Source organism: Oncorhynchus kisutch, unplaced genomic scaffold (genome assembly GCF_002021735.2).
Source record: "Oncorhynchus kisutch isolate 150728-3 unplaced genomic scaffold, Okis_V2 scaffold3749, whole genome shotgun sequence".
Classification (NCBI taxonomy): domain Eukaryota; kingdom Metazoa; phylum Chordata; class Actinopteri; order Salmoniformes; family Salmonidae; genus Oncorhynchus; species Oncorhynchus kisutch.
This window is the reverse complement of record NW_022265694.1, coordinates 474,675-498,645: the sequence shown is the minus strand read 5'-3', so window position 1 is coordinate 498,645 and position 23,971 is coordinate 474,675. Positions and strand designations below refer to the sequence as shown.

General features: G+C 47.7%; 1 protein-coding gene across 1 annotated transcript; it reads left to right on the top strand.

Annotated features, from left to right (window-relative positions):
• Window positions 1–7,863: 7,863 nt before the first annotated feature.
• On the top strand, window positions 7,864–20,194 carry LOC109887798 (G-protein coupled receptor 26-like). Its single transcript, XM_031820937.1, has 3 exons — window positions 7,864–8,562; window positions 13,871–13,984; window positions 17,476–20,194. Exons 1-3 carry the CDS (start codon window positions 7,895–7,897, stop codon window positions 17,723–17,725), a joined length of 1,032 nt encoding a protein of 343 aa, XP_031676797.1. The 5' UTR covers window positions 7,864–7,894; the 3' UTR covers window positions 17,726–20,194.
• Window positions 20,195–23,971: the final 3,777 nt, after the last annotated feature.

Here is a 23,971-nt window from a genome sequence, read left to right as displayed (position 1 = left end):
CCTCAAGCACTGCTGCAGTCTCCCTCCCTCCCTCCCTCCCTCCTGGTCTCAGAGATAGTCACCACAGAGTCCTCTAGAGAATGAAGATCTGGTCTCAGAGATAGTCACCACAGAGTCCCCTGGAGAATGACGATCTGGTCTCAGAGATAGTCACCACAGTCCTCTAGAGAATGAAGATCTGGTCTCAGAGATAGTCACCACAGAGTCCTCTAGAGAATGAAGATCTGGTCTCAGAGATAGTCACCACAGAGTCCTCTAGAGAATGAAGATCTGGTCTCAGAGATAGTCACCACAGAGTCCTCTAGAGAATGAAGATCTGGTCTCAGAGATAGTCACCACAGAGTCCTCTAGAGAATGAAGATCTGGTCTCATTGATAGTCCCCACAGAGTCCTCTAGAGAATGAAGATCTGGTCTCATTGATAGTCCCCACAGAGTCCTCTAGAGAATGAAGATCTGGTCTCAGAGATAGTCACCACAGAGTCCTCTAGAGAATGAAGATCTGGTCTCAGAGATAGTCCCCACAGAGTCCCCTGGAGACTTAAAATCTGTAACATTCACAGCTGAGCTCACTCAGTTTAGCTCAACGGTGATTGGCTATTATTTTAATGGATTTTTATCAAGGGAGGCTAAGGTGTGGGGTGGGGGGGTTGTGTGTGGGGTGGGGGGTTGTGTGTGGGGTGGGGGGTTGTGTGTGGGGTGGGGGGTTGTGTCTGTGGGGTGGGGGGTTGTGTGTGGGGTGGGGGTTGTGTGTGGGGTGGGGGTTGTGTGTGGGGGGGAGGTTGTGTGTGTGGGGGGGTTGTGTGTGGGGTGGGGGGTTGTGTGTGGGGTGGGGGGGTTGTGTGTGGGGTGGGGGGTTGTGTGTGGGGTGGGGGGTTGTGTGTGGGGTGGGGGTTGTGTGTGGGGTGGGGGTTGTGTGTGGGGTGGGGGGGTTGTGTGTGGGGTGGGGGGGTTGTGTGTGGGGTGGGGGGGTTGTGTGTGGGGTGGGGGGTTGTGTGTGGGGTGTGGGTTGTGTGTGGGGTGGGGGGTTGTGTGTGGGGTGGGGGGTTGTGTCTGTGGGGTGGGGGGTTGTGTGTGGGGTGGGGGGTTGTGTGTGGGGTGGGGTTGTGTGTGGGGGGGAGTTGTGTGTGGGGTGGGGGTTGTGTGTGGGGTGGGGGGTTGTGTGTGGGGTGGGGGGTTGTGTGTGGGGTGGGGGGTGGGGGGGTTGTGTGTGGGGTGGGAGGGTTGTGTGTGGGGTGGGGGGGTCGTGTGTGGGGTTGGGGGGCGGGGGGCTGAGGGCTGGAGTCTGGGGGGCTACGCTCCTCACTACACTCCTCACTACGCTCCTCAACACGCTCCTCACTACGTCCTCAACACGCTCCTCACTACGCTCCTCACTACGCTCCTCAACACGCTCCTCACTACGCACCTCACTACGCTCCTCAACACGCTCCTCACTACGCTCCTCAACAGGTTCCTCACTACGCTCCTCAACACGCTCCTCACTACGCTCCTCACTATGCACCTCACTACGCTCCTCAACACGCTCCTCACTACGCTCCTCCACTACGCTCCTCAACACGCTCCTCACTACGCTCCTCAACAAGCTCCTCAACACGCTCCTCACTACGCTCCTCACTACGCTCCTCACTACGCTCCTCAACACGCTCCTCACTACGCTCCTCACTACGCACCTCAACACGCTCCTCACTACGCTCCTCAACACGCTCCTCACTACGCTCCTCGCCATGCTCCTCACACGCACCTCACTACGCTCCTCACTACGCTCCTCAACACAGTCCTCACTACGCTCCTCATTACGCTCCTCACTACGCTCCTCAACACAGTCCTCACTACGCTCCTCACTACGCTCCTCAACATGCACCTCACTACGCTCCTCAGCACGCTCCTCGACACGCTCCTCACTACGCTCCTCGCCATGCTCCTCACACGCACCTCACTACGCTCCTCACTACGCTCCTCAACACAGTCCTCACTACGCTCCTCACTACGCTCCTCAACACAGTCCTCACTACGCTCCTCAACACAATCCTCACTACGCTCCTCACTACGCTCCTCAACATGCTCCTCAACACGCTCCTCATTACTCTCCTCAACAGGTTCAACAGCCCCCAGCCCCCAGCCTCCCAGCCCCCCAGACTCCAGCCCTCAGCCCCCCAGACTCCAGCCCTCAGCCCCCCAGACTCCAGCCCCCCAGACTCCAGCCCCCAGCCCCCCAGCCCCCCAGACTCCAGCCCTCAGTCCCCCAGACTCCAGCCCTCAGCCCCCCCCAGACTCCAGCCCCCCAGACTCCAGCCCTCAGCCCCCCCAGACTCCAGCCCCCCAGACCCCAGCCCCCCAGACTCCAGCCCTCAGCCCCTGAGACTCCAGCCCCCCAGACTCCAGCCCCCAGCCCCCCCAGACTCCAATCCCCCAGACTCCAGCCCCCAGTCCCCAGCCCCCCCAGACTCCAGCCCCCCAGACTCCAGCCCCCCAGACTCCAGCCCCCCAGACTCCAGCTCCCAGCCCCCCAGACTCCAGCCCCCCAGACTCCAGCCCCCCCCAGATTCCAACCCCCCAGACTCCAGCCCCCCAGACTCCAGCCCCCCAGACTCCAACCCCCCAAACTCCAGCCCCCAGCCCCCCAGACTCCAACCCCCAGACTCCAACCCCCAGCCCCCCAGACTCCAGCCCCCCAGACTCCAGCCCCCAGCCCCCCAGACTCCAGCCCCCCAGATTCCAGACTCCAGCCCCCCAGACACCAGCCCCCCAGACTCCAGCCCTCAGCCCCTGAGACTCCAGCCCCCCAGACTCCAGGCCCCAGCCCCCCCAGACTCCAATCCCCCAGACTCCAGCCCCCAGTCCCCAGCCCCCCAGACTCCAGCCCCCCAGACTCCAGCCCCCCAGACTCCAGCCCCCAGCCCCCCAGACTCCAGCCCCCCAGACTCCAGCCCCCCAGACTCCAACCCCCCAGACTCCAGCCCCCCAGACTCCAGCCCCCCAGACTCCAACCCCCCAAACTCCAGCCCCCAGCCCCCCAGACTCCAACCCCCCAGACTCCAGCCCCCAGCCCCCCAGACTCCAGCCCCCCAGACTCCAGCCCCCAGCCCCCCAGACTCCAGCGCCCCAGATTCCAGACCCCAGCCCCCCAGACTCCAGCCCTCAGCCCCCCAGCCACTCAGCCCTCAGCCTCTCACTACGCTCCTCAACACGCTCCTCACTACTGGAGTCTGTAGAATATAATGAAATTTTTGTTTCAGACAACTCAATCTGCAAGTCACTTCTTCCATAGGTATTCTATAGTGTACTCAGTCAACCGTAAATCTAGGAGATGTTAGCCTAAACTATGAGCCTATTATGTTATAGTATATTTATAGTATACAACTGGAACAGAGGAACGTGAATACTGCAGCCTACAGTGTGTGTGTTGCCAGTTACAACCACTCTTACCTCCCCAACCCCCTCTCCACCCCATCACCTCTCCCTCAACTCCCACACCACCCTGTCCCCAACCCCCTCTCCCCAACCTCCTCTCCACCCCATCACCTCTCCCTCACCTCCCACACCACACCACACCACCCTGTCCCCAATCCCCTCTCCATCCAAACACCTCCCCCACACCGCGCGCGTGTGTGTGTGTGTGTGTGTGTGTGTGTGTGTGTGTGTGTGTGTGTGTGTGTGTGTGTGTGTGTGTGTGTGTGTGTGTGCGGGTGTGTGTGTGTGTGTGTGTGTGTGTGTGTGTGTGTGTGTGTGTGCGGGTGTGTGTGTGTGTGAGTGAGATCCCCTGAACTTGATGTTAGAGATATTAAAAATAAAGAGATTAAAGTGTCTTTAATCAAAAACATGTGGTTGGAAAGCAATAGCAGCCTGCAGATGACAGAGAGAGACCCAACACTGTAAAGACCCTTACTGAAACAGAGAACAACTGTAAAGACCCTTACTGAAACAGAGAACAACTGTAAAGACCCTTACTGAAACAGAGAACAACTGGAAAGACCCTTACTGAAACAGAGAACTGTAAAGACCCTTACTGAAACAGAGAACTGTAAAGACCCTTACTGAAACAGAGAACTGTAAAGACCCTTACTGAAACAGAGAACAACTGTAAAGACCCTTACTAAAACAGAGAACAACTGTAAAGACCCTTACTGAAACAGAGAACAACTGGAAAGACCCTTACTGAAACAGAGAACAACTGTAAAGACCCTTCCTGAAACAGAACTGTAAAGACCCTTACTGAAACAGAACAACTGTAAAGACCCTTACTGAAACAGAGAACAAATGTAAAGACCCTTCCTGAAACAGAACTGTAAAGACCCTTACTGAAACAGAACAACTGTAAAGACCCATACTAAAACAGAGAACAACTGTAAAGACCCTTACTAAAACAGAGAACAACTGTAAAGACCCTTACTAAAACAGAACTGTAAAGACCCTTACTGAAACGGAGAACTGTAAAGACCCTTACTGAAACAGAGAACAACTGTAAAGACCCTTACTGAAACAGAACAACTGTAAAGACCCTTACTGAAACAGAGAACAACTGTAAAGACCCTTACTGAAACAGAGAACAACTGTAAAGACCCTTACTGAAACAGAGAACAACTGTAAAGACCCTTACTGAAACAGAGAACAACTTTAAAGACCCTTACTGAAACAGAGAACAAATGTAAAGACCCTTACTGAAACAGAACAACTGTAAAGACCCTTACTGAAACAGAGAACTGTAAAGACCATTACTAAAACAGAGAACAACTGTAAAGACCCTTACTGAAACAGAGAACAACTGTAAAGACCCTTACTGAAACAGAACAACTGTAAAGACCCTTACTGAAACAGAGAACAACTGTAAAGACCCTTACTGAAACAGAGAACAACTGTAAAGACCCTTACTGAAACAGAGAACAACTGTAAAGACCCTTACTGAAACAGAGAACAACTTTAAAGACCCTTACTGAAACAGAGAACAAATGTAAAGACCCTTACTGAAACAGAACAACTGTAAAGACCCTTACTGAAACAGAGAACAACTGTAAAGACCCTTACTGAAACAGAGAACTGTAAAGACCCTTACTAAAACAGAACTGTAAAGACCCTTACTAAAACAGAACTGTAAAGACCCTTACTGAAACAGAACTGTAAAGACCCTTAGTGAAACAGAGAACTGTAAAGACCCTTACTGAAACAGAGAAGAACTGTAAAGACCTTTACTAAAACAGAACTGTAAAGACCCTTACTGAAACAGAGAACAACTGTAAAGACCCTTACTAAAACAGAGAACTGTAAAGACCCTTACTGAAACAGAGAACTGTAAAGACCCTTACTGAAACAGAGAACAAATGTAAAGACCCTTACTGAAACAGAGTACTGTAAAGAACCTTACTAAAACAGAACTGTAAAGACCCTTACTAAAACAGAACTGTAAAGACCCTTACTGAAACAGAACTGTAAAGACCCTTACTAAAACAGAACTGTAAAGACCCTTACTAAAACAGAACTGTAAAGACCCTTACTGAAATAGAACTGTAAAGACCCTTACTAAAACAGAACTGTAAAGACCCTTAGTAAAACAGAGAACTGTAAAGACCGTTACTGAAACAGAGACCTGTAAAGACCCTTACTAAAACAGAACTGTAAAGACCCTTACTGAAACAGAGAACTGTAAAGACCCTTACTGAAACAGAGAACAACTGTAAAGACCCTTACTGAAACAGAGAACAACTGTAAAGACCCTTACTGAAACAGAGAACAACTGTAAAGACCCTTACTGAAACATAACAACTGTAAAGACCCTTACTGAAACAGAGAACAACTGTAAAGACCCTTACTGAAACAGAGAACAACTGTAAAGACCCTTACTGAAACAGAGAACAACTGTAAAGACCCTTACTGAAACAGAGAACAAATGTAAAGACCCTTACTGAAACAGAACAACTGTAAAGACCCTTACTGAAACAGAGAACAACTGTAAAGACCCTTACTGAAACAGAGAACTGTAAAGACCCTTACTAAAACAGAACTGTAAAGACCCTTACTAAAACAGAACTGTAAAGACCCTTACTGAAACAGAACTGTAAAGACCCTTAGTGAAACAGAGAACTGTAAAGACCCTTACTAAAACAGAACTGTAAAGACCCTTACTGAAACAGAGAACAACTGTAAAGACCCTTACTAAAACAGAGAACTGTAAAGACCCTTACTGAAACAGAGAACTGTAAAGACCCTTACTGAAACAGAGAACAAATGTAAAGACCCTTACTGAAACAGAGTACTGTAAAGAACCTTACTAAAACAGAACTGTAAAGACCCTCACTAAAACAGAACTGTAAAGACCCTTAGTAAAACAGAGAACTGTAAAGACCGTTACTGAAACAGAGACCTGTAAAGACCCTTACTAAAACAGAACTGTAAAGACCCTTACTGAAACAGAGAACTGTAAAGACCCTTACTGAAACAGAACTGTAAAGACCCTTACTGAAACAGAGACCTGTAAAGACCCTTACTAAAACAGAACTGTAAAGACCCTTACTGAAACAGAGAACTGTAAAGACCCTTACTGAAACAGAGAACTGTAAAGACCCTTACTGAAACAGAGAACTGTAAAGACCCTTACTGAAACAGAGAACTGTAAAGACCCTTACTGAAACAGAGAACTGTAAAGACCCTTACTGAAACAGAGGACTGTAAAGACCCTTACTGAAACAGAGAACTGTAAAGACCCTTACTGAAACAGACAACAACTGTAAAGACTCTTACTGAAACAGAGAACTGTAAAGACCCTTACTGAAACAGAGAACTGTAAAGACCCTTACTGAAACAGAGAACTGTAAAGACCCTTACTGAAACAGAGAACTGTAAAGACCCTTACTAAACAGTCAGAGGGTCTCATCCTGCTCTCTTCCACCTGACCTTCTGCTTGTCTCCACCCCCTCCACGGTGTCGCCCATCTTCCCCACTATCCCTGGGTATTTATACCTGTGTTTTCTGTCTGTCTGTGCCAGTTCGTTTTGTTCCTTCAAACCTACCAGCGTTATCCCTTGCTCCTGTCTTTGCTATAGTCCCTATTTTTCTAGTTTCCCAGTTTTTACAATTTTTGCCTGCCCTGACCCTGAGACTGACCTTGACCCTGAGCCCGCCTGCCCTGACCCCACTCAGTCTATTCTGAAGAGAGAGAGAGATCTACCTCCCACTCAGTCTATTCTGGAGAGAGATAAAGAGAGAGAGAGAGAGAGAGAGAGAGAGAGAGAGAGGAGATCTACCTCCCACTCAGTCTATTCTGAAGAGAGAGAGGAGATCTACCTCCCACTCAGTCTATTCTGAAGAGAGAGAGATCTACCTCCCACTCAGTCTATTCTGAGAGAGAGAGATCCACCTCCCACTCAGTCTATTCTGAAGAGAGAGAGATATATATATCTACCTCCCACTCAGTCTATTCTGAAGAGAGAGAGATACAGAGAGAGAGAGAGAGAGAGAGAGAGAGAGAGAGAGAGAGAGAGGAGTTGTCTTGAGAGAGCAGCGTCACAGTAGATAACACCACTGCAGAGACACGGGCATATTGGCACAGCGCCTGACAGCTGGCGTTTCTTTGCACTTAGTCGTAAACGGGGGAGTTTACTTGCTCAGATTTCTCCTGCGTGTCTCGGCCTCTCTCGTTATGTTTGGAATCCTCCTAACTTGATGGACTTCACCATCCCCTCTGCTGGTTCCTGCAGTAGAAGTCTGAGGACAACGAGGCAGAGGAGAGACACGGTTGCGCTCCACAGGAGAGGGATATAACCAGGGAATGTCTGGATGTGGTTATGGGGTGAGTCTTCCAGCTAACACCATGCCTTTATTCCATAACCACATATGGTGGCTGGATCTGGACATAATCATTACCAAAGAGCAGATTTATAATAAGTGACTGGGACACACACCATGGCTGCTGTGGAGGTGCTTCTCTTCGTCTTGATGCTAGTCATTATCGTAGTGTCGTTGCTGTCCAACGGCGTGGTGCTGATCTGCTTTCTGTACAACCCACAGATCAGGAAGCAAGTGCCCTGTGTGTTCACCCTCAACCTCACTTTTTGTAACTTGTTGCTGACCGTTTCCAACATGCCTCTAACTCTGGTGGGTCTCGTCAACAAGGCTCAGCCTGGAAGTGACACCTTCTGTCAGTTGGTCGGCTTCTCGGAGACGTTTTTAACCACTAATTCGATGTTGAGCATGGCCGCTCTGAGCATCGACAGGTGGATCGCTGTCGTGTTCCCGTTGAGGTACCACTCTAGAATACGACATAGAGATGCCGCTCTCGTGCTCGGATACACGTGGATACATTCTATGTCTTTTTCGACAGCGGCTGCTTGCCTCTCGTGGGTGGGATACCGTCCGCTGTACGCGTCGTGCACGCTCTCCGACGTGACGGACAACAGTCAGACTCCGTTTGTTGTCTTTACTGTGGTGTTTCACTCCCTCACCTTTCTCCTGTCCTTTCTAGTCCTGTGTGTCACATACCTGAAAGTGCTGAAGGTGGCAAGGTTCCACTGTAGACGGATAGACGTTATCACAATGCAAACTTTAGTGCTGCTTGTGGATATTCACCCAAGGTAAGAGGAGGTCTTTGAGTTACATTTCTCTCTGTGCACCTTACTCCAACTCACTTTACTCCAACTCACTTTACTCCAACTCACCTTACTCCAACTCACCTTACTCCAACTCACCTTACTCCAATTCACCTTACTCCAACTCACTTTACTCCAACTCACCTTACTCCAACTCACCTTACTTCAACTCACCTTACTCCAACTCACCTTACTCCAACTCACCTTACTCCAACTCACCTTGCTCCAACTGACCTTACTCCAACTCACCTTACTCCAACTCACCTTACTCCAACTCACCTTACTCCAACTCACCTTGCTCCAACTGACCTTACTCCAACTCACTTTACTCCAACTCACTTTACTCCAACTCACTTTACTCCAACTCACTTTACTCCAACTCACCTTACTCCAACTCACCTTACTCCAACTCACCTTACTCCAACTCACAATTGTTTTGAATTCATGTTGAAACCAGAACAATGCATCATGGGACATTTCTTTATTCTATTATGATCTGTTGTGTTCTATTCTGTTGTGTTCTATTCTGTTGTGTTCTATTGTGTTGTGTCTATTCTGTTGTGTTCTATTGTGTTGTGTTCTATTGTGTTGTGTTCTATTGTGTTGTGTTCTATGTGTTGTGTTCTATTGTGTTGTGTTCTATTCTGTTGTGTTCTATTGTGTTGTGTTCTATTCTGTTGTGGTCTATTCTGTTGTGTTCTATTGTGTTGTGTTCTATTGTGTTGTGTTCTATTGTGCTGTGTTCTCTACTGTTGTGTTCCATTGTGTTGTGTTCTATAATATTGTGTTCTATTGTGTTATATGGTGTTGTGTTCTATGATATTGTGATCTATTGTGTTAAATGGTGTTGTGTTGTGTTCTATTGTGTTATATGGTGTTGTGTTGTGTTCTATTGTGTTATATGGTGTTGCGTTGTGTTCTATTGTGTTGTATTATATTGCGTTGTGTTCTATTGTGTTCTATTATGTTGTGTTCTATTATATTGTGTTCTATTATATTGTGTTGTGTTGCATTCTATACCATTGTGTTCTATTGTGTTGTGTTCTATTGTGTTGTGTTCTACTGTGGTCTATTGTGTCCTATCGTGTTGTGTTCTGTTGAGTATATTCTATTGTGTTCTATTCTACAGTGCTCTATTGTGTTCTATTCTACAGTGCTCTATTGTGTTCTATTGTGTTCTATTCTACTGTGCTCTATTGTGTTCTATTGTGTTCTATTCTACAGTGCTCTATTGTGTTCTATTGTGTTCTATTCTATTATGTTCTATTGTGTTCTATTCTGTTGTGTTCTATTCTATTGTGTTCTAATCCATTATGTTTTACTGTGTTCTATTCTACTGTGTTCAATATACAGTATGTTCTAGTAACTCCAGATAGTTACTGGTTATATCTGTTCTACATGTAGTAACTCCAGATAGTTAATGGTTATATCTACATGTAGTAACCCCAGATAGTTAATGGTTATATATACATGTAGTAACTCCAGATAGTTAATGGTTATATCTACATGTAGTAACCCCAGATAGTTAATGGTTATAGATACATGTAGTAACTCCAGATAGTTAATGGTTATATATACATGTAGTAACCCCAGATAGTTAATGGTTATATCTACATGTAGTAACCCCAGATAGTTAATGGTTATATATACATGTAGTAACCCCAGATAGTTAATGGTTATATCTGTTCTACACGTAGTAACCCCAGATCGTTTCAGCTCTGGACGCATCCCAAATGGCACCTTGTTCCCTCTATAGTACACCACTTTAGATCAGAGCTCTGGTTGAAAGTAGTGCACTAAATAGGGAATGGAGTTGGCATTTGGGATGCAGTCTGTTTCCTGGTTAGAATAGGATAAAAACCAGTGTTTTACTGAGTGGGAGCGGTCTCCTATTACATGGTCATTTACTGTGGCAAAATAGACAGACTCTTTGTCTGTTTTTCTGGATAAAACAGTCTGATATGGTTCAAATTCTATAACCATCATCATCACACACCAGACCACACACACACACACGTCACGTAATCATGTAAAACACACGTGTCTTTAACCACTCTAGTGTCCTAACATGATTATGACAATATTGCTGTCTACGACTGCCATGTGCACATGCATATGCACACACATGCACACATACACACATGCACACTGTCGTCCTCAATTTCTATGGCTGACAGATAAACAGACACCTCGTGGCACCTCATGGGACCTCCTGGCACGTAATGACACATAATGACACATAATGACAACTCATGTCACTTCAGCACAGCTAAGCACACCTAATGACACCTCGTGTCATTACAGCACACCTAAGCACACCTAATGACACATGACGACAACTCATGTCATTTAATAGCACCTCATGGCACCTCATGACAACTAATGATACCTAATGGCACCTAATGACACCTCATGGCACCTCATGTCACTTCAGCACACCTAATGATACCTCATGGCACCTCATGGCACCTAATGGCACCTCATGACACCTCATGGCACCTCATGACACCTCATGACACCTCATAGCACATCATGTCACTTCAGCACACCTAATGGCACCTCATGGCACCTCGTGACACCTTTTTTTTAAATTTTTTTTATTTCACCTTTATTTAACCAGGTAGGCTAGTTGAGAACAAGTTCTCATTTACAACTGCGACCTGGCCAAGATAAAGCATAGCAGTGTGAGCATACAACAAAGAGTTACACATGGAGTAAACAATTAACAAGTCAATAACACAGTAGAAAACAAAGGGGGGGTCTATATACAATGTGTGCAAAAGGCATGAGGAGGTATGCAAATAATTACAATTTTGCAGATTAACACTGGAGTGATAAAAGATCAGATGGTCATGTACAGGTAGAGATATTGGTGTGCAGAAGAGCAGAAAAGTAAATAAATAAAAACAGTATGGGGATGAGGTAGGTGAAAAGGGTGGGCTATTTACCAATAGACTATGTACAGCTGCAGCGATCGGTTAGCTGCTCAGATAGCTGATGTTTGAAGTTGGTGAGGGAGATAAAAGTCTCCAACTTCAGCGATTTTTGCAATTCGTTCCAGTCACAGGCAGCAGAGTACTGGAACGAAAGGCGGCCAAATGAGGTGTTGGCTTTAGGGATGATCAGTGAGATACACCTGCTGGAGCGCGTGCTACGGATGGGTGTTGCCATCGTGACCAGTGAGCTGAGATAAGGCGGAGCTTTACCTAGCATAGACTTGTAGATGACCTGGAGCCAGTGGGTCTGGCGACGAATATGTAGCGAGGGCCAGCCGACTAGAGCAAACAAGTCGCAGTGGTGGGTGGTATAAGGTGCTTTAGTGACAAAACGGATGGCACTGTGATAGACTGCATCCAGTTTGCTGAGTAGAGTGTTGGAAGCCATTTTGTAGATGACATCGCCGAAGTCGAGGATCGGTAGGATAGTCAGTTTTACTAGGGTAAGCTTGGCGGCTTGAGTGAAGGAGGCTTTGTTGCGGAATAGAAAGCCGACTCTTGATTTGATTTTCGATTGGAGATGTTTGATATGAGTCTGGAAGGAGAGTTTGCAGTCTAGCCAGACACCTAGGTACTTATAGACGTCCACATATTCTAGGTCGGAACCATCCAGGGTGGTGATGCTAGTCGGGCATGCAGGTGCAGGCAGCGACCAGTTGAAAAGCATGCATTTGGTTTTACTAGCGTTTAAGAGCAGTTGGAGGCCACGGAAGGAGTGTTGTATGGCATTGAAGCTTGTTTGGAGGTTAGATAGCACAGTGTCCAAAGACGGGCCGAAAGTATATAGAATGGTGTCGTCTGCGTAGAGGTGGATCAGGGAATCGCCCGCAGCAAGAGCAACATCATGGCACCTCATGGCACCCATTGGCACCCACCTAATGGCACCTCATGGCACCTCATGACACCTATTGATACCTCATGGCACCTCATGACACCTATTGACCCTTCATGGCACCTCATGGCACCTCATGGCACCCATTGGCACCCAATGACACCTAATGACACCTAATGACATCTCATGGCACCCAATGACACCTCATGGCACCTCATGGCACCTAATGACACCTAATGGCACCTCGTGGCACCCCATAGCACCTCATGACACCTATCAACACCTCATGTCACCTCATGGCACCTCATGGCACCCATTGGCACCCAATGACACCTAATGACACCTAATGACACCTCATGGCACCCAATGACACCTCATGGCACCTAATGACACCTAATGGCACCTCGTGGCACCCATGGCACCTAATGACACATAATGACACCTTGTGGCACCTCATGGCACCTCATGGCACCTCATGGCACCTCATGGCACCTATTGGCATCTATTGGCACCTCATGACACCTATTGGCACCTATCGACACCTCATGGCACCTATCGACACCTCATGGCACCTATTGGCACCTCATGACACCTATTGGCACCTCATGGCACCTCATGGTACCTCATGACACCCATTGGCACCTAATGAAACATAATGACACCTAATGACACCTCATGTCACTTCAGCACACCTCATGGCACCTCATGGCACCTCATGAAACAATGACACCTAATGAAACCTAATGACACATAATGGCACCTCATGGCACCTAATGACACCTCATGAAACCTCATGACACCTCATGACACCTCATGACACCCCATGACACCTCATGGCACCTCATGGCACCTCATGACACCCCATGACACCTCATGGCACCTCATGGCACCTCGTGACACCTCATGACACCTCATGAAACATAATGAAACCTCATGACACCTCATGAAACATACTGAAACCTCATGACACCTCATGACATCTCATGACACCCCATGACACCTCATGAAACATAATGAAACCTCATGACACCTCATGACACCTCATGACACCTCATGACACCCCATGACACCTCATGACACCTCATGGCACCTCATGACACCTCATGGCACCTCATATCACCTCATGACACCTCATGACACCTCATGGCACCTCATGACACCTCATGGCACCTCATGACACCTCATGGCACCTCATATCACCTCATGACACCTCATGACACCTCATGGCACCTCATGACACTTCATGGCACTTCATGACACCTAATGACACCTCATGGCTCCTATTGACACCTCATGACAACCAATGACACCTCATGGCACCTCATGGCACCTCATGGCACCTCATGGCACTTCATGGCACCACATGGCACCTAATGAAACCTGATTTTAGGTCTAACAACATAATCATGTTCACGTCATGAAGACGTGTGTCAAATAAAGTGTAACCACATATTTCCCTGATCAGTGTTCGAGAGCGTTGTCTGGAGGAGCAGAAGAGGAGGAGACAGAGAGCAACCAGGAAGATCAGTACCTTCATCGGCACGTTCATGGTCTGCTTTGCTCCCTACGTCATCACCAGGTAGGTAGAAAGGGGGGAGGGGAAGAGAGAGAGAGATATCTTTACAAGAGAACATTAGATGAGATGTCCCTGATATCTTTACAAGAGTACATTAGATGGCATGTCCCTGACAGTGTCTCTTTACAAGAGTACAGTAGATGATATTAATAACTAGGTTCAACAGGACCAATATCACCTAGCAGGAAGCCAGCCATATTAACTAGGATCAACAGGACCAATATCACCTAGCAGGAAGCCAGCCATATTAACAAGGATCAACAGGATCTATACCACCTGCCAGCCATAATAACAAGGATCAACAGGATCTATACCACCTACCAGCCATATTAACAAGGATCAACAGGATCTATACCACCTGCCAGCCATAATAACAAGGATCAACAGGATCTATACCACCTGCCAGCCATAATAACAAGGATCAACAGGATCTATACCACCAGCCAGCCATATTAACAAGGATCAACAGGATCTATACCACCAGCCAGCCAGCCAGCCATAATAACAAGGATCAACAGGATCTATACCACCTGGCAGCCAGCCATAATAACAAGGATCAACAGGATCTATACCACCTGCCAGCCATAACAACAAGGATCAACAGGGTCTATACCACCTGCCAGCCAGCCATAATAACAAGGATCAACAGGATCTATACCACCTGCCAGCCATAACAACAAGGATCAACAGGGTCTATACCACCTGCCAGCCAGCCATAATAACAAGGATCAACAGGATATATACCACCTACCAGCCATAATAACAAGGATCAACAGGATCTATACCACCCGCCAGCCATAATAACAAGGATCAACAGGATCTATACCACCAGCCAGCCATAATAACAAGGATCAACAGGATCTATACCACCTGGCAGCCAGCCATAATAACAAGGACCAACAGGATCTATACCACCTGCCAGCCAGCCATAATAACAAGGATCAACAGGATCTATACCACCTGCCAGCCACAATAACAAGGATCAACAGGATCTATACCACCTGGCAGCCATAATAACAAGGATCAACAGGATCTATACCACCAGCCAGCCATAATAACAAGGATCAACAGGATCTATATCACCTGGCAGCCATAATAACAAGGATCAACAGGATCTATACCACCTGCCAGCCAGCCATAATAACAAGGATCAACAGGATCTATACCACCTGCCAGCCAGCCATAATAACAAGGATCAACAGGATCTATACCAACTGGCAGCCAGCCATAATAACAAGGATCAACAGGATCTATACCACCTGGCAGCCAGCCATAATAACAAGGATCAACAGGATCTATACCACCTGCCAGCCATAATAACAAGGATCAACAGGATCTATACCACCTGCCAGCCAACCATAATAACAAGGACCAACAGGATCTATACCACCTGGCAGCCATAATAACAAGGATCAACAGGATCTATACCACCTACCAGCCAGCCAGCCATAATAACAAGGACCAACAGGATCTATACCACCTGCCAGCCATAATAACAAGGATCAGCAGGATCTATACCACCTGCCAGCCATAATAACAAGGATCAACAGGATCTATACCACCTACCAGCCATAATAACAAGGATCAACAGGATCTTTTCCACCAGCCACCCAAAATAACAAGTGGAAGTGTTTCTGTTCAGAGAATTCTGCTGTGCTGGAAGTGTTTGTGAAGGAAAATGAGGAAATTATTTCTCAGGGGGGTTGGAAGACAGGCTCATAAATCAACAGAACCATTTGTTTTGGTGTACTTTTGACAGCCAGCCACATTTGATATTGCACGTTAATTCGGTCTAGTTCCCTAGTTGTGGGATGACAATTAGAATGTTGCACTTTGACATCCATAAATAGAGAGATATCTAAGACGTCCCTCTCCCCCTCCCCCTCTCCCTCTCCTCCCCTCTCTCCCCCTCTCCTCCCCTCTCTCCCTCTCCTCCCCTCTCTCCCTCTCCTCCTCTCTCTCCCCCTCTCCTCCCCTCTCTCCCCCTCTCCCTCTCCTCCACTCTCTCCTCCCCTCCCCTCTCTCCCTCTCCTCCCCTCTCTCCCTCTCCTACACTCTCTCCCTATCCTCCCCTCTCCTCTCTCCCTCTCCTCCCCTCTCTCCCTCTCCTCCCCTCTCTCCTCTCCTCCTCTCTCTCCCTCTCTTCCCCTCTCTCCCTCTCCTCTCCTCCCCTCTCTCCCTCTCCTCCCCTCTCTCCCTCTCCTACACTCTCTCCCTATCCTCCCCTCTCCCCTCTCCCTCTCCTCCCCTCTCTCCCTCTCCTCCCTTCTCTCCCTCTCCTCCCCTCTCTCCTCCCCTCCCCTCTCTCCCTCTCCTCCTCTCTCTCCCTCTACTCCCCTCTCTCCCTCTCCTCCTCTCTCTCCCTCTCTTCCCTCTCTCCCTCTCCTCTCCTCCCCTCTCTCCCTCCCCTCCCCTCTCTCCCTCTCCTACACTCTCTCCCTATCCTCCCCTCTCCCCTCTCCTCCTCTCTCTCCCTCTACTCCCCTCTCTCCCTCTCCTCCCCTCTCTCCCTTTCCTCCTCTCTCTCCCTATCCTCCCCTCTCCTCTCTCCCTCTCCTCCCCTCTCTCCCTCTCCTCCCTTCTCTCCCTCTCCTCCCCTCTCTCCTCCCCTCCCCTCTCTCCCTCTCCTCCTCTCTCTCCCTCTCCTCCCTTCTCTCCCTCTCCTCCCTTCTCTCCCTCTCCTCCCCTCTCTCCCTCTCCTCCCCTCTCTCCCTCTCCTCCCCTATCTCCCTCTACTCCCCTCTCTCCCTCTCCTCCCTTCTCTCCCTCTCCTCCTCTCTCTCCCTCTCCTACATTCTCTCCCTCTCCTACACTCATCCCTCTCCTACACTCTCTCCCTCTCCTCCTCTCTCTCCCTCTCCTACACTCTCTCCCTCTCCTACACTCATCCCTCTCCTCCCCTCTCTCTCTCTCCTCCTCTCTCTCCCTCTCCTCCCTTCTCTCCCTTTTCCTACACTCTCTCCCTCTCCTCCCTTCTCTCCCTCTCCTCCCCTCTCTCCTCCCCTCCCCTCTCTCCCTCTCCTCCTCTCTCTCCCTCTCCTCCCTTCTCTCCCTCTCCTCCCTTCTCTCCCTCTCCTCCCCTCTCTCCCTCTCCTCCCCTCTCTCCCTCTCCTCCCCTCTCTCCCTCTACTCCCCTCTCTCCCTCATCTCCCTCTCCTCCTCTCTCTCCCTCTCCTACATTCTCTCCCTCTCCTACACTCATCCCTCTCCTACACTCTCTCCCTATCCTCCTCTCTCTCCCTCTCCTACACTCTCTCCCTCTCCTACACTCATCCCTCTCCTCCCCTCTCTCCCTTTCCTACACTCATCCCTCTCCTCCCCTCTCTCTCTCTCTCTCCTCCTCTCTCTCCCTCTCCTCCCTTCTCTCCCTTTTCCTACACTCTCTCCCTATCCTCCCCTCTCTCCTCCCCTCTCCTCTCCCTCTCCTCCTCTCTCTCCCTCTCCTCCACTCTCTCCCTCTCCTACACTCATTTCTCTTTCCCGATCCTGTATAGGATTGTGGAGTTATTTCCGTCCGTGCCTATCGACCACCGCTGGGGAGTGGTCTCCAAGTGCCTGGCCTACAGCAAGGCGGCCTGCGACCCCTTCGTCTACTCCCTGCTCCGTAACCAGTACAAGAAGACGTGTGGTGACATCATCAACAGGCTACTGAAGCCCAGCTCTATGAATGCATCTGGACCAGGTCACCACGACAACCATGAGACTAGAGGGAGGAACAACACAGTCCAGACTGCAGCAGACTGATGCCGGGGGTTGTGTTACTGTCTAAGGGTTGACAGTCTATGTTCAGACTGAGGCCGGGGGTTGTGTTATTGTCTAAGGGTTGATAGTCTATGTTCAGACTGATGCCGGGGGTTGTGTTACTGTCTAAGGGTTGATAGTCTATGTTCAGACTGAGGAAGGGGGTTGTGTTACTGTCTAAGGGTTGATACTCTATGTTCAGACTGAGGAAGGGGGTTGTGTTACTGTCTAAGGGTTGATACTCTATGTTCAGACTGAGGAAGGGGGTTGTGTTACTGTCTAAGGGTTGATACTCTATGTTCAGACTGAGGAAGGGGGTTGTGTTACTGTCTAAGGGTTGATACTCTATGTTCAGACTGAGGAAGGGGGTTGTGTTACTGTCTAAGAGTTGATACTCAATGTTCAGACTGAGGAAGGGGGTTGTGTTATTGTCTAAGGGTTGATACTCTATGTTCAGACTGAGGCTGGGGGTTGTGTTATTGTCTAAGGGTTGACAGTCTATGTTCAGACTGAGGAAGGGGGTTGTGTTACTGTCTAAGGGTTGATACTCTATGTTCAGACTGAGGCCGGGGGTTGTGTTACTGTCTAAGGGTTGACAGTCTATGTTCAGACTGAGGCCGGGGGTTGTTGTGTTATTGTCTAAGGGTTGACAGTCTATGTTCAGACTGAGGAAGGGGGTTGTGTTATTGTCTAAGGGTTGATGGTCTATGTTCAGTCTGATATATGTGGTACTGTTATTGTCTAAGGGTTGACAGTCTATGTTCAGACTGAGGAAGGGGGTTATGTTATTGTCTAAGGGTTGACAGTCTATGTTCAGACTGAGGCCGGGGGTTGTGTTATTGTCTAAGGGTTGATAGTCTATGTTCAGACTGAGGCCGGGGGTTGTGTTATTGTCTAAGGGTTGACAGTCTATGTTCAGACTGATGTATGTGTTACTGTTACTGTCTAAGGGTTGATACTCTATGTTCAGTCTGAGGCCGGGGGTTGTGTTATTGTCTAAGGGTTGATAGTCTATGTTCAGACTGAGGAAGGGGGTTGTGTTACTGTCTAAGGGTTGACAGTCTATGTTCAGACTGAGGAAGTGGGTTGTGTTACTGTCTAAGGGTTGATAGTCTATGTTCAGACTGAGGCCGGGGGTTGTGTTATTGTCTAAGGGTTGATACTCTATGTTCAGTCTGATGTATGTGGTACAGTTATTGTCTAATACTCTATATGAGAATATAAAGTTACATGTCACATAACAAGAACACAGGAAGAACAGAGGCAAGGATTTCTGGGATACGGTTCAGTGTATTTCTGTGGTTATCCTAATCCCGTCACACAGCGACCGATACGGCCGCAGCATGAACGTGTGGTTGTGAAGAAGATGGACTCCGGGCAGATTTGTGTTGAGGCAGACTTACTCTCACTGAGAACCAATTCCTCTTATGTTGATCCTACTGAGGAGAGGTAGTTGTGAGCCGTAAACACACTAGCCATTCTATGATTGTCAGCATTTGTATGCTTTCACATTACCAACAAATATATCTATACCACTACACTCCAACAAGGGTTAAACGGCTGTCCCCATAGGAGAACCCCTTTTTGGTTCCGAGAAGAACTCTTTTGTGTTCCGTGTTAAACCCTCTGTGGAACAGGGTTCTACCTGCAACCAAAACGAGTTCTCCAAAGGGTTGTCCAATGGAAACAGCCGAACAACCCCTTTGGGTTCTTGATATCACCTTTTTCCCCCTAAGAGTGTAGGAGTAACGTTACATAAAGACATGGAAGGTACGAATAGTTGTACAGTATGTTTTAGTATGTGTGCTGAGTTTGGGGGTATGGTGGCCCTGAGGGGCCAAGTAGCTTTGTATGAAGGGGGTACCTCAGTAAGTGTTGTGGTGTTGAAAGGTAGCACATAACATGGCACCTAAAGGAGAGGATACAATCTGATTATTACTGTGATGACGACGTGTTAGGAAAACACATTGAGGCTTGTTACCTGGGCGATAGACTCAGGTATTTAAAACACATTGAGGCTTGTTACCTGGGAGATAGACTCAGGTATTTAAAACACATTGAGGCTTGTTACCTGGGAGATAGACTCAGGTATTTAAAACACATTGAGGCTTGTTGCCTGGGCGATAGACTCAGGTATTTAAAACACATTGAGGCTTGTTGCCTGGGCGATAGACTCAGGTATTTAAAACACATTGAGGCTTGTTACCTGGGAGATAGACTCAGGTATTTAAAACACATTGAGGCTTGTTACCTGGGAGATAGACTCAGGTATTTAAAACACATTGAGGCTTGTTACCTGGGAGATAGACTCAGGTATTTAAAACACATTGAGACTTGTTGCCTGGGCGATAGACTCAGGTATTTAAAACACATTGAGGCTTGTTACCTGGGAGATAGACTCAGGTATTTAAAACACATTGAGGCTTGTTGCCTGGGCGATAGACTCAGGTATTTAAAACACATTGAGGCTTGTTACCTGGGAGATAGATAATAAAATACACTTCTAATGCTCTCATCTCGACTCAGGTGAAATGGTCCTATCAGTGCTTGTGAGCACACCCTTACAGGATTAGATAGGGAGAAAGACCGGTTCTTTCCCTGTCGTATTTAAAAGCAGTGTTTATGTAGCTCTCACATGCATCGATATGTCCCCAATGGAACCCTATTCCCTATGTACAGCTATGGGCCCTGGTCAAAAGCATTGCACTGAATAGGGGATATGGTGCTATTTGGGATGTAACCCTATGTATTCTCTGATTCTTCAACCGGCCCACTAGCCATATTTTAATGGGGGATCTGGCCTTCAGACGGATTCTTCAACTGGCCCACTAGCCAAGTTCATGTTTTAATGGGGGATCTGGCCTTCAGACGGATTCTTCAACTGGCCCACTAGACAAGTTCATGTTTTAATGGGGGATCTGGCCTTCAGACGGATTCTTCAACTGGCCCACTAGACAAGTTCATGTTTTAATGGGGGATCTGGCCTTCAGACTGTTAACATTGCTTTTGTTGTGACTGACTGACTGTCTATCTGACTGACTGTCTGACTGACTGGCTGACTGGCTGACTAACTAACTGACTGACTGACTGGCTGACTGGCTGACTAACTGACATTCTGGTGACTAGCTGTCTATCTGACTGGCTGACTGGCTGACTGTCTATCTGACTGACTGACTGACTGGCTGACTGTCTATCTGACTGACTGTCTGGTGACTGGCTGACTGGCTGACTGGCTGACTAACTAACTGACTGACTGACTGACTGTCTGACTGTCTGACTAACTAACTGACTGGCTGTCTGACTAACTAACTGACTGGCTGTCTGACTAACTAACTGACTGGCTGACTGTCTGACTAACTAACTGACTAGCTGACTAACTAACTGACTAACTGACTGTCTGACTAACTAACTGACTGTCTGACTAACTGACTGGCTGACTGTCTGACTAACTAACTGCCTGGCTGACTAACTAACTGACTAACTGACTGGCTGACTAACTAACTTACTAACTAACTGACTGTCTGTCTGTCTGTCTGACTAACTAACTGACTGGCTGACTGACTTACCTGGGAGATAGATAATAAAATACACTTCTAATGCTCTCATCTCGACTCAGGTGAAATGGTCCTATCAGCGCTTGTGAGCACACCCTTACAGGATTAGATAGGGAGAAAGACCGGTTCTTTCCCTGTCGTATTTAAAAGCAGTGTTTATGTAGCTCTCACATGCACCGATATGTCCCCAATGGAACCCTATTCCCTATGTACAGCTATGGGCCCTGGTCAAAAGCATTGCACTGAATAGGGGATATGGTGCTATTTGGGATGTAACCCTATGTATTCTCTGATTCTTCAACTGGCCCACTAGCCATATTTTAATGGGGGATCTGGCCTTCACACTGATTCTTCAACTGGCCCACTAGCCAAGTTCATGTTTTAATGGGGGATCTGGCCTTCAGACGGATTCTTCAACTGGCCCACTAGCCAAGTTCATGTTTTAATGGGGGATCTGGCCTTCAGACGGATTCTTCAACTGGCCCACTAGACAAGTTCATGTTTTAATGGGGGATCTGGCCTTCAGACGGATTCTTCAACTGGCCCACTAGACAAGTTCATGTTTTAATGGGGGATCTGGCCTTCAGACTGTTAACATTGCTTTTGTTGTGACTGACTGACTGTCTATCTGACTGACTGTCTGACTGTCTGACTGGCTGACTGGCTGACTGGCTGACTAACTAACTGACTGACTGACTGGCTGACTGTCTGACTAACTGACATTCTGGTGACTAGCTGTCTATCTGACTGACTGACTGACTGACTGGCTGACTGTCTGACTGGCTGACTGTCTATCTGACTGACTGTCTGGTGACTGGCTGACTGGCTGACTAACTAACTGACTGACTGACTGACTGGCTGACTGTCTGACTAACTAACTGACTGGCTGACTGTCTGACTAACTAACTGCCTGGCTGACTAACTAACTGACTAACTGACTGGCTGACTAACTAACTGACTAACTGACTGGCTGACTAACTAACTGACTAACTGACTGTCTGACTAACTAACTGACTGTCTGACTAACTAACTGACTGGCTGACTAACTAACTAACTGACTGTCTGACTGTCTGACTGTCTGACTAACTAACTGACTGTCTGACCAACCAACTGACTGGCTGACTAACTAACTGACTGTCTGACTGGCTGACTAACTAACTGACTAACTAACTGACTGACTAACTAACTGACTAACTGACTGGCTGGTGACTGGCTGACTGACTGACTTACTAACTGACTGGCTGACTGACTTACTAACTGACTGGTTGACTGTCTGACTAACTAACTGACTGGCTGACTGACTGGCTGACTGACTTACTAACTGACTGGTTGACTGTCTGTCTGACTAACTAACTGACTGGCTGACTGTCTGACTAACTAACTGACTGGTTGACTGACTTACTAACTAACTGACTGGCTGGCTGTCTGTCTGACTAACTAACTGACTGGCTGACTGACTTACTGGCTGACTGACTTACTAACTGACTGGTTGACTGACTTACTAATTAACTGTCTGGCTGTCTGTCTGTCTGTCTGACTAACTAACTGACTGGCTGACTGACTTACTGGCTGACTGACTTACTAACTGACTGGTTGACTGACTTACTAATTAACTGACTGGCTGACTGACTTACTAACTGACTGGTTGACTGTCTGACTAACTAACTGACTGGCTGACTGACTGGCTGACTGACTTACTAACTGACTGGTTGACTGTCTGTCTGACTAACTAACTGACTGGCTGACTGTCTGACTAACTAACTGACTGGTTGACTGACTTACTAACTAACTGACTGGCTGGCTGTCTGTCTGACTAACTAACTGACTGGCTGACTGACTTACTGGCTGACTGACTTACTAACTGACTGGTTGACTGACTTACTAATTAACTGTCTGGCTGTCTGTCTGTCTGACTAACTAACTGACTGGCTGACTGACTTACTGGCTGACTGACTTACTAACTGACTGGTTGACTGACTTACTAATTAACTGGCTGGCTGACTTACTAATTAACTGGCTGTCTGACTGTCTGTCTGACAGATGGGTTTCCCTCAGGTTGTTTGATAAAGTGTAACATAATTAACAGAGCTTGGCTAGCCTCGACTTGCATCCCACAGAGAAGGGAAGAGCTCTTCAACCTTGTGTTTGTGTGGGTGTTTCTTTCAGCTAGAAAGATGGGTGATGGGTGCCATTATTATGGAATATGGAAATCAATCCATAAATATGTTTCTCTTCTTGAGTATTCACAGCAGTGGAAATACGGTCTGAATAATGTGTTTGTTAGACAATACATTAATTACACAAACTCTCACTTCCCATTCCCAACTTTACATATTCCTTTGGGCTCCTAGTGGAGCAGGGGACCTCCCATTCCCAACTTTACCTATTCCTTTTGGATCCTAGTGGAGCAGGGGACCTCCCATTCCCAACTTTACCTATTCCTTTTAGCCCCTAGTGGAGCAGGGGACCTCCCATTCCCAACTTTACCTATTCCTTTTGGATCCTAGTGGAGCAGGGGACCTCCCATTCCCAACTTTACCTATTCCTTTTGGATCCTAGTGGTGCAGGGGACCTCCCATTCCCAACTTTACCTATTCCTTTTAGCCCCTAGTGGAGCAGGAGACCTCCCATTCCCAACTTTACTTATTCCTTTTGGCTCCTAGTGGAGCAGGGGACCTCCCATTCCCAACTTTAC

Bases quoted from the DNA above. Each gene is read 5' to 3' on its own strand.
- LOC109887798 (XM_031820937.1), top strand. From the start codon at position 7,895: ATGGCTGCTGTGGAGGTGCTTCTCTTCGTCTTGATGCTAGTCATTATC. The intron at 8,563-13,870 runs GTAAGAGGAGGT...TTCCCTGATCAG, and splicing joins CTTGTGGATATTCACCCAAG to TGTTCGAGAGCGTTGTCTGG. The intron at 13,985-17,475 runs GTAGGTAGAAAG...GATCCTGTATAG, and splicing joins GCTCCCTACGTCATCACCAG to GATTGTGGAGTTATTTCCGT.